At 61.0% G+C, this 11,068-nt stretch overlaps 1 protein-coding gene across 1 annotated transcript in view; it reads right to left on the bottom strand.

Annotated features, from left to right (window-relative positions):
• Positions 1 to 11,068, bottom strand: part of CELSR1 (cadherin EGF LAG seven-pass G-type receptor 1) — a 152,124-nt gene that overhangs the window by 21,472 nt on the left and 119,584 nt on the right. The window contains exons 14-21 of the mRNA XM_040233359.1: positions 10,873 to 10,993; positions 8,981 to 9,164; positions 8,541 to 8,642; positions 7,904 to 7,998; positions 7,284 to 7,493; positions 5,826 to 6,009; positions 4,247 to 4,390; positions 292 to 496 (exon numbers count right to left, since the gene is read on the bottom strand). Of these exons, the coding sequence (XP_040089293.1) occupies positions 292 to 496; positions 4,247 to 4,390; positions 5,826 to 6,009; positions 7,284 to 7,493; positions 7,904 to 7,998; positions 8,541 to 8,642; positions 8,981 to 9,164; positions 10,873 to 10,993 (1,245 nt within the window). The remainder of the gene's footprint in view (positions 1 to 291; positions 497 to 4,246; positions 4,391 to 5,825; positions 6,010 to 7,283; positions 7,494 to 7,903; positions 7,999 to 8,540; positions 8,643 to 8,980; positions 9,165 to 10,872; positions 10,994 to 11,068) is intronic.

The raw sequence follows: 11,068 nt of genomic DNA, 5'->3' as shown, positions 1-11,068 counted from the left end.
AGGGGTCGCTGGCAGCTGGTGGCAGGCCGGGGCGAGGGGACAGGGGTTGCTGGCAGCTGGTGGCAGGCCGGGGCGAGGGGACAGACGCTCCAAGCAGGAGTGGCACGGCCGAGCCGGGGGCACACTCAGAACGCCTGCCGAGGCAGATTGCGGGGCAGCGGTCTCTGGCCTGGAGCCGGGGTCACTGTGCAGTGCCCTTGTACAGATGTTCCGGTGGTTGAGATTCTGACTTACAGGCGCCTTGGAACCTTCTGGAAATCCCCCCACCCCACATCCTGGAGTCAGCCTTACCTGAGGCTGCGGCGATCTGGATCATAGTGCTCTGGCAGCAGCTGCCCCAGGGTCCGGTAGATGAGGACCAGGGCGACGGCGAACTGCCCAGGCTCCTCGGGGTGTCTCTTCCGCCTCCTGGACGGGGCCTCTGTCTCGGCACTGGGCCGCAGGTGCGCCGTCTGGGGGGTGGTCTTGCGACCAGCTGGCCTCGCTGTGGGGCCCTCTGCAACAGAAGCACAGAGTGAGGATGGGGCCCAGACACCTGTGATCCCACCAGACCGCTTTCTCCTCGAGCCGGTGAAATCCATGGAGGCTCTGTGGAAAACCCTAGGCAGCGCCTCAGAAGCGCGAACACAGGACCGCCCAGGACCCTGCAGCCCCACTTCTGGGTGTGCCCCTGAAGAGCCGGGAGCAAGAGCTCAACCGAGGCTTACACACTGCGCTCACAGCCCCATGAGTCACAGCAGCCATGAGGTGGGGCAGCCCAGGTGTCCCTGCATGGATGACGGGCTGGCAGAACGTGGTCCATCCGCACGGGCCACAGCGGGTGAACCCGAGGACACGAGGCTCCTGAGAATCCAGTGGGACGCTGTCGATCTCACTCACGTGGGGCCCCAGAGACCCCTAGGACGCACCGGAAGTAGCTCCCCGCCACCCTTGCGGGAGGCTCACGGCCACACTCACCCACGTTTCCAACAACCCACAGGGTGCCCGCTAGGCCTCGTCCAGAAGTCACCTTGGGAGGCATCTCTACCCAGCATACACCACCCAGAGCATGGGCTCCAGGGAGGTGGGTGGTGGGAGAGGGTCTTCCCTCTGCTGCCATGATGGGGGTGCCGCAGGCGGGGGGCCGGCCAATTTCAGCAGACTCCCCTCTGCTCAGCCACTGACGCCCCGAGGCAGCCACCCACTTTCCACATCCTCTTGACCCTGCTCAGGGCCACGCCGGTCAGCAGCTGGCTAACAGCTCCAGTTGACCATACTCAGCCTGGTTAGCAACCCTGGTTAGCCACACTCAGCCTAGTTAACAACCCTGGCTAGCCACATTCAGGCTGGTTACCAACCCTGGCTAGTCCCCCTCAGGCTGGTTACCAACCCTGACTAGCCCCCCTCAGGCTGGTTACCAACCCTGACTAGCCACCCTCAGGATGGTTAACAACCCTGACTAGCCACCTTCAGGCTGGTTACCAACCCTGGCTAGCCACACTCAGACTGGTTACCAACCCTGGCTAGCCACCCTCAGGCTGGTTAACAACCCTGACAAGCCAAAGTCAGGCCTGTTAACAGTATGGCTAGCCACCCTCAGGCTGGTTAACAATCCTGGTTAGCCATCCTCAGGCCAGTTAACAACCCTGGTTTAGCCACCCTCAGGATGGTTAACAACCCTGGCTAGCCACCCTCAGGCCAGTTAACAATCCTGGTTAGCCATCCTCAGGCCAGTTAACAGCATGGCTAGCCACACTCTGGCTGGTCACCAACCCTGGCTAGCCACCCTCAGGCTGCTCAGTGAGGCAGGCTGGCCGACACTGTGGGGTCAGTGGGCCGGGAAGGTCAGTGTCTGAGGAAGGGGGACGTGGGCTCGGTGACGCTGGGGGCGCGGGGGTGAGAGTGGACAGAGGCTTGAAGCCCCCCAGGGCCCATGTGGTTACCCTGCAGGCAATGAGGGGGAGAAGTGGGTCTTCCAGGAGGGACACCTGAGCAGCTGGGAGGACACTGGGGGCCAGGGGGCCGGGCTGCACCCGGGAAGCCCACCCACGAGGGCCTCACCCTCGGGCTGAGGGAGCTTAGGGCCCCAGTCAGCGTCCTGTCCATGTGGCAAGTCAGGTGTTTGGGGAAGAGGTGGGGAGAGGCTGCAGAGGCCCCAGGTGGGATCCTATCGATAAGGGAATCGGCGGGTCTACTACGGGGTGACTATGCTGGTCAACTGACATTCTGGCAACTTAAGTAAATACCATACTGACTAAAGGCCACGTGCAGGGGGCTGGGGCATCAGCCAAGGCTTCCCAAGGAGAACAGGGGGCCAGGCACCAGAAGCTTCTCCCACGGGGTTTCCTAAAGCAAATGGCCTCATGTGTGTCCACTCCCGATGCCACCGGCCCCAAGAGAGGGCGACCCAGGGGCCAGATCAGAGGCAGAAACACGGATGCCCTCACAGAGAAAGAGCCCGAGTTTAGGTCAAGACACTAAAGCATATGCAGACACACACACACAGGTGTCCACCCCACCTTAGCTGCAGGGGCTGCGCTTCAGGGCCCTCTGTGGATGCCTGGAGCCATAAAGAGTTGATGTTGTTCAGTCACCCAGTCGTGTCCAGCTCTTTGAGACCCCCTGGACTGCAGCACACCAGGCCTCCCTGTCCCTCACCGTTCCTAGAGTTTGCCCAAATTCATGTTCTTTGGATCAGTGATGCTGTCCAGCCATCTCATCCTCTGATGCCCTCTTCTGCTTCTGCCCTCAGTCTTTCCCAGCATCAGGGAGTTTTCCAATGAGTCAGCTGTTCACATCAGGTGACCAAAATACTGGAGTTTCAGCTTCAACATCAGTCCTTCTGGTGAATATTCAGGGTTGATCTCCCTTAAGATTGACTGGTTTGATCTCCTTACAGTCCAAGGGACTTTCAGGAGTCTTCTCCAACACCACAATTCGAAGGCATCAATTCTTTGGCATTCTGCCTTCTTTATTGTCCAGCTCCCACAACCGTACGTGACCACTGGGAAGATCATAGCCTTGACTATATGGACCTTTGTCGGCAGAGTAACGGCTCTGCTTTTCAACACATTGTCTAGGTTTGTCATTGCTTTCCTGCCAAGAAGCAATCGTCTTCTGATTTCATGGCTGCAGTTACCGTCCACAGTGATTTTAGAGACAAGAAGAGGAAATCTGTCACTGCTTCCACCTTTTCCCCTCTGTTTGCCATGAACTAATGGGACTGGATGCCATGATCCTACTTTTGTAAATATTTAGTCTTAGGTTTTAGTACTGAACCCTATATTTTTTCCTATGCATACATACAAAGTTTAATTGATAAATTAGCACATTAAAAAATTAACAGCAAATATCTGTGAGAGTAGGACCATAAACAAGGCTGAGCGCCAAAGAATTGATGCTTCTGAACTGTGGTGCTGGAGACGACTCTTGAGAGAGATCCAACCAGTTCATCCTAAAAGAAATCAATTCTGCATATTCATTGGAAACTGTTGCTGAAGCTGAAGCTCCAATAGTCTGGCCACCTGACGGGAAGAGCCAACTCACTGGAAAAGACCCTGATGCTGGGAAAGACTGAGGGCAGGGGAAGAAGGGGACAACAGAGGATGAGATGGTTGGATGGCATCACTGAATCAATGGACATGAGTTTGAGCAAGCTCTGGGAGATGGTGAAGGACAGGGCAGCCTGGTGTGTTGCAGTCCATGGGGTCGCAAAGAGTTGGACAAGAATAACAATATCCTACATCAGTGTAAAACTTTAAAAGTTTTTAAGATGTCTGAATAATACGCATATAACTGACAAAACAAATTGACTAAAAAGGTTTCAAATTTTAAACTGTCCATTGTATCAACAAGTCCCTATTTGGGAGAGACGGTTTCAGCAGCTGGAGCAGATCTGTGAAACATACTTAAAGAAAATTTGCCGTGTTTAAGCAGCGTGGCACGAGTCCTAACTTAGGACTGGAGGACTGCTCTGCTTGGGTTTTGGGCGGCCGGGGAAGAGTCTAAAGTTTCCCATCCGTGGAGAGGCAGCTTCTCATTGCACAAGGAAGACTAGCTCACACACAGTGTGGGTGTTCACTGCACCACCACGTTATAAACCAGCCAGTTTCTGTAAGGCACCCCCGTGGCTGCCTTTCCCTTCGGGCCGGCAAATGCCCGGCTACAGGGTGCAGGGCAGAGGGCGGGGGCCACGGCAGGCTGAGCTGCCCCCGTCTTCCCCCACCTGCCAGTCCCCAGGGGAGCCCCCACGTCTCATCAGCCTTACCTCTTTTCTCGGCTGGTTTGAAGAAGTCCTCTGAGAAGTAGACCGACGACTCCAGGTCTCTGGGTACCTCGCCCCGGAGGTGCTCAAGCCGCGGCACGCGGGCTCCCGTGAAGTTCAGCTTGTCAAAGACGTCGACGGCAAGAACTGGGGGGACAGGGAGCCCCATCACATACGGCCCCTGCCCCCCGTCCCCTGCGGAGAGCCCTCCTGGACCCCTGATGCTTCTGAATGACCCAGAAGGGCTGTCCCTGGTCACCATCCCCTTTGAACAGAACTGACGCCCACTTCCGGCTGAGTCAGACAGCCGGGCCTGACCTGGGGACCTGGGGAGCTTCAGGAGGGGCGCCCCTCACCCACCCCCGGAAGGTCATTTCCCTGCAGCCGTGTCCCTGCCGACGGTCACCCCTGCAGGCTCCAGGGAGAACCCCCCAGGTCATGCTGCTGAGCTGTTTGATTCAACACCCCCTCTGTGAAGGTTACCCTCAAGTCACTGCACAGCAAAGGGGGGTGCTCCCACCCCAGCAGTCAGGGTCAGGGGCAGCGGGAGCCCTGGAACGCGGGAGGCAAGGGCGCTGGCCCCAAGGGCTGGGAAGGTGGACGGCTGGCCCAGCACAAGGAGCACCCAGGAGGACACTCTAGGTCCAGGGCAGGGGGAGGGTCCCAACCCCAGAGCATCAGGGTGGACGCTGGAGGGCGTGCGGGCAGAGGCTTGGCCGGGACCAGCTTCTCGAAGGGGCTGGGTGGGGCACAGTGGCTGCACCAGGCGCCCCTCGGGTGCCCGCGTCCTGTCTGCCCCTGGAGTCTGCAGGCCGGCTCTGCCAGACCCTCTCCACAGACGGAGGCAGGGACCCCGGGCACTCACCCTTCCCTCCTGCCCCAGTGACGACACTGTCCCACGCCCTCCTCCACCCCAGCGTCCCGGGCTCAGGTGAGCTCAGCGTGAGCATCCGGTCAGCAGTGAGTCCCCTCCCCGTGAGCCCGAGGGTCCACGCCAGCTCTGGGTTAAAGGCTCAGCCCTCTGGAGACAGATGATCCTGGAAATTAAGGGGCGACTCCCAGGGAAGGAGCAGTGCGGGGTGCTGCCTGAGGCCCCATGGGGGAGCGTAATAAACACAGGAGGGAGACCAGAAGCCCCACATGCCGGACGGCCCCCTCCAGTGTCTGCCTGTCTGGGCAGGTGGGGCTGGCCCTACATCAGGGCCTCTCCCCCAGGAAGGAAGCCGACTGTTTAAGCCCCGAGCCCAGAATAGCGCGTCCTGGGTCCCCGGGGCGACTTGGTCCGCTGTGTGGACGGCTCAGCCCCTGGCCTGGCGCTGTGGGTATGGACATTCCCCTGTGCCCAGTACCAGCGGCCTGTCTCTGCCCCTCCGGGGTCTGCGCCTCTGTCTGAGCCTGGAGGCTGGACCTATGGCCAGACCCTCGAGCCCGCCTCCCTGGGCAGCCCCACCCGCAGGTCTGGAAGGCCTGCGGACCACCAAGATCCTCCCTGCATCGACCCTTCCCCAACATGTGGCCAAGGGGGGGCGGCACTGCAGATGGGCCCTGGGGGTCCCCCACCCACGCTGGGCCGCGGCCTCACCCATGTTGGCCGTGACGATGACGAAGGGCCGCAGGTACGTCCTCCGCAGGTTCCGGGCCACGTTGCTGAAATAGGCCTCGAAGCGCCGCAGCAGCTGCGCGGTGCCAGGCTCGCTACGCTGGATCTGCTCCCAGGCGGCCCTGGTGGCCGGGGCCAGGAGGGCGCTGCCTGCCCCGACGACATCCTGCTCGGACGGACAGACGGCACTCAGCTCACGTGCGGCCAGCCCGCAGGAACCTGACTGACAAGACGGGGCCTGGGCTCTGGGGAGCCTTCAGGACCAGGCTGGGCCCAGACGGTCAGAGATGGGGACAGGCGCTGGGGTGTAACCTCCATGGTCGGGGAGACCCTACTGGGCTTCCCCCCGAGATGCAAAGGGGAGAGGCAGGCAGAGACGCCCCCTGGTCACGTCGGCAACCCCCAACCCACCAGGAGAGCCAGGTGTGGGGACCCCGGCCACTGCTGAGCCCACAAGGAGGCAGCCCAGGACGCCCGGTGCACTCCGGTTCAGGTGACGACCCCTCCCTGAACACTGCAGATGAATGGGGGGCAGCGTGGTGAGGACACGGGGTGTCACTGGGATTCGGGGTCCACAACCCAGGCTGAAAGCAGGATGAGAAACTTCTGTTTGCAAACAATCGGAAATGGGAACAAAACTCCCTTGGCCCAAACCCTCAGGCCTGGATTGAAATGCAGGTGACAGTACCCTCCAAGGCCCTGAGGACTCTGCATGGAGGTTCCCAGGGTTGGGGGGTGGTCAGCAAGGATAGGAAGGTTCCCTGGGGGCTCTGCATGGTTGGAGACGGTCCCTGGGGGCTCTGCGTGGACCGGGAGGCCTTAGGAGTAAAGCGGAAACACGAGGCAATGCCAGCCAGCCCCCAAAACAAGAGCAGTTTATAAGCTAGGTGAACGCGTCTCCTCACTGGTTATTCTCTGCGGTGGGCCCTGGGGGTTCCCCACCCGCGCCGGGCCGCGGCCTCACCCATGTTGGCCGTGACGATGACGTAGGGGTCAATCATTAAACACAACGCAGGGCTGTCTCTAGGGCAGGAGACGCCAGGCCACCCGAGATCGGGACCTCAGGGGCCGGGAGACCCTGGAGCCCACCTCTTACAGGCTGCGTGCCCTGGGCCCCCTGGGCCTCAGATTCCTTAACTGTAAAGCCGGGCAATAGTGGGCTCCACAGAGGATGAGTGTGGCAAGCAGTGGGCTGACTCAGGTAAACCACCCCGAACGCTGGTGTGCATGTGGCATCACGCTCTTCCCCGTCAGGCCTGCTCCTTTGCCGCGATGCTCCTAACCCTCAGGAGTCCCCTTTTCAGTCACTGAACAGGCCTGAGCTCACATCGGGAAAGTGGGGTCTTGTCCCGAGGACACTGGACACGCTGGCCGGTCACAGCCCCACCTGGACCCCGGGATGTGTGGGGGTGGGGGCCCCCGCACCTGCCACCCTCCTACCTCGTGGAAGTCAGCATCCCGCGTGGCCGCCAGCTCGAAGCCCTGCTGGCTGCTCTCGTGCAGCAGGACCCGGCCCAGCAGCTGGTAGGCCGTCCGCACGTCGTTGCCAAAGAGTGCGGCCGTGTGCTGTGTGGCGTTGCGCAGCGCCCGGGCCAGCCGCAGGGACCGCTCCCCGTCCATCCATGTTTCGTTCCGGCTCAGCTTCTCGTTCTGAGTCGGGGAGCAAGCGCCACATCGGCCCTGGGCCCTTCCCAGGACGCAGGGCCTGTCGCTTTCCAGTGGAAACCCCCTTCTCAGGAAAGAACTTAAAAAACCCCCAGACCCCCAGATGGCCGCGGCACACAAAAGGAGGGTGTGTCAGGCTCAAAAGCACCTGGAGAAAGAGCCCAGGTGGACGAGGGACAGGGCAGGGTGTGGGGAGCTGTGGGCAGGGGGCCCAAACCCGGGGGCCTCGAGTCTGCAGACCCAGACGCAGGCCGGGGTCTGGAAAGGGAGGCGGAGATGCCCGCCCAGGGGGCCCAACAGACGTGCAGCCCTGGGCCTCGGCCGGCCTAGGCCCACGCGATCCTGGGGGCCTGGACGCCCAGTGCCCTCCCGCGCATCCCCTGGGCGCAGCCTACCATGGCTTTGAGGTCCATGAAGGAGACGGTGGTGCAGTTAAAGAGCTCCGGGGGCAGCCAGCCCTTCTCCCCGCTACAGTGCCGGACCGCGTTTCCTAGGGAGCAGGGAAGGACCCGTTGAGCCTAAAAGCTGACTTGTGAACCAACCCCTGGCTGGCCCAGGGCCTGTGGGTGCTGCAGCCACGAAGCCAACACAGCTCTTCCCTCAGTCGCTCTGGGTGGGCAGCTGAGCAAGTCCGTGAAAAGATAAATCGGCTGGGTGGTCTCTGGAGCGCCCACTGTGTCCACGTGCACTGCAGGCCCGCCTGGATCCCACGCGGGGCTAACGCTTTTTGCCTCATCTCCCTGGACCTTCCAGGCCCTTCGAGGTGTGGGTGCAGACACCACCTCCATCTTAACAAGAGAACCCCAGCCCTCCCGCCACTGTGCTCTTCACCTTTTCTGGTTGCTCTTTCCAGGTTTTGCTGTTTACAACTGACGAGAAAGTTCTTATTCCCCCGGCACTTTGGCTAAAGGAACTCTTTCAACAGGGAACATCCAGTGAGCGCCGATGCCTTGGCCAGCCCTCCTGCGAGCCCCACACCACTGACCGTCCTGCCTGGAACGGATGCCAGGGGCCACACCCCGTGGTACTTACCCACAGACCCTTTGGGGCACGGCACCGCGGCTGGCTGCCCGAACTTGGTCTGTGGCCACCATATGCCAGCCTCAAATGCTCTGGGGCATCCGTTGTAGATCACTGGGGACAGAAGGGAGGTGCTCAGCCTGGCACACAGGTGTGCGGTGCCCCCCGCACGTTCCTCCCAGAAGGGAGCTCGGCCCTACCGAGAACCCGCGCACCTCCACCACGGGTGTGCGGACCGGGGAGGGGACACAGGCGCTGACCCACGCCGCCTGGAAGGCCAGCCGGAGAAAGCCAAGCAGACACAATCGGACCATGAGGGTGTCGGGCACCCCCACGCCCCAGGAGAGTGCAGTGCACGTGCGCACTCGCGCACACACACACACCCCTCAGAGGCAGACACACAGTGGCCTGTCCCTGCCACACGGCCTGAGCGGGTCGGGAGAGATGCAGACCTTCGCAGCCGAGGACGGTGACCTCGGCGAAAGGGTTGTCGCAGCGGTTGCACTGGCGTCCGATGACCCCGGGCTTGCAGCTGCACTGGCCGCTGTCCATGTCGCAGACGCGGCTGTGGGAGCCGTGTGGGAAGCAGTCACAGGGCAGGCAGGCGTCCTGCCCCGGGGGCCTGTAGTAATTCTCCTGTGGGAGCCAGAAGCAGAGCCTGGACGTCAGTGCCGCAGAGGCCCCGCCCCGGAGCACGTGTCCTGAGTGACGTCAGGGTTCTAGCCTGGCTGGCCGGCCTCACGGCTGCCGTCCACCCACAGCCTCCAGGCCAATGGCCCCTGGGGCCCCCCCGCACTGGATGGGGGGCAGGGGCGTCCTCTCTTACATCTCAGCAAGTGCTTAGTGTGGGCCAGCTTCTGTCCTAAAGAGGATCAGAGGCTCAGTGGCGATCTATGCATAGGGCGCCAGGGCAGCAGATGGAGCTTTGTGTTTTGTTTTTTTAAACTGTAAGAAATTAGAAGCTGTCTGAACATCTGTCATCGGGCAGGTCAGCGTGATGGTCAAAAATGCAGGCTTCAGTTTGGAAAGTCCTGGACGGATGCCCAGCTGGGTGGCTCACGGGCCACAGCACCTTTGCTGGGCCACTTGGTCCCCCAAGGACCACGGGTCGCCAACTGGAAACCGGGACAGGCGGTGACTTGGGCGACTCATGGCCCAGGGCACAGTGACAGAGGCTTCCGTGTCGGACAGGGACACGGAACTGTCCCCTGGGGGCTCCAACCTCACGTCCCTCAGGGCCTAGGGGAGGCACTACACGTGAGCCGCCCCCCTGGAGGGGACACGGAGGTCACTAACACCGTGCACAGTCCTTTCTGCATTTGCAATAACTTTTTTATGAAAAACAAAAACAAAAACAAAAACCTAGGCATGTTTTCCCCAAGTACGCTGTTTCCCTCTGCCCTTCTCCCCACCTAGGCTACGACCCCATCTACCACTGTGTGGCTTGGGTAGTCCTGCTCTGCTGGGCCCTTGTGCTTCTTCAGACCCCAAGCGACATGGAGACATCAGACAGCGCAGGGGCTGCAGAGAGCACCGTGAGGGCAGGGTCCCTTCCTGGGTCAGCAAGCCCGGCCAGCAGACCGCGCGACCCTCTGAGCAGCTACTGTTACGGACAGACCTTCCCTTCAAGATTCAAGTTACTGGCAGCTCATGGCGATTATTGACACAATATTCTGAAGGTACTGATGTGCTCCAGGAGGCCAAGGGGGCCGGGTTTCCATGTGATTTGGGCTGAGAACACAGGCTGTGCATGAGGGCGACAGGTATCCAAGGCAGCGGGGGAGTGGGCAACGCTTTGCGTATTTATTTACGTTTTTAGAAAGTGTTTCATGTGGGCCATTTTTCAGTCTTTACTGAATTTGTTACAACATTACTTCTGTTTTATGCTTTGGCTTTCTGACCACAAGGCACGTGGGACCTTAGTTCCCCGACCAGGGACTGAACCCACACCGTCTGCGTTGAAAGGCTAAGTCTTAACCACTGGACTGCCAGGAAAGTCCCGAGCCGCCAGGAAAGTCCCTCGTATTTTGAATGTGGGTCACTGTTGGGTGGTTTGGTAAAAGACCAGAAAAATGGCCCACTGGGGAGAACCATGGCTGGTGCTGAAGATGAGCCAAACTCATAGGAACGGCTCAGCTTCTGACGAGCCCGAGTGGGGCTGAGCCAGCAGGCCTGGGGCGCTCAGGGTGGGCGCCGTGCAGGCCTTCGCCGCGTGCTCTTGCCCAGGCAGGCGCGGGTGCTCGCCCCCTCCCGGGCCCAGGCAGGCGCGGGTGCTCGCCCCCTCCCGGGCCCAGGCAGGCGCGGGTGCTCGCCCCCTCCCGGGCCCACGGTCTGCAGGCCTCACCTTGCACTGGCACTGCCCGCTGCTCTTGTCGCAGTCGGCGTCGAAGCCTTTGCTGACCGCACAGTGACAAGGCCCACACACGGGGTTCCCCCACCAGCCTCTGGGGCACGGGAGGTCGACTCTGTTGGGAAATCAGACAGCGGGTGGGAGGTGCGCAACTGCCCTTTGTGGCACCAGAGGGATGCTGGAGGCCTAG

The sequence above is a fragment of the Oryx dammah genome, unplaced genomic scaffold (assembly GCF_014754425.2).
Source record: "Oryx dammah isolate SB20612 unplaced genomic scaffold, SCBI_Odam_1.1 HiC_scaffold_29, whole genome shotgun sequence".
NCBI classification, from domain to species: Eukaryota; Metazoa; Chordata; class Mammalia; order Artiodactyla; family Bovidae; genus Oryx; species Oryx dammah.
This window is presented reverse-complemented; position numbering and strand designations above follow the sequence as displayed.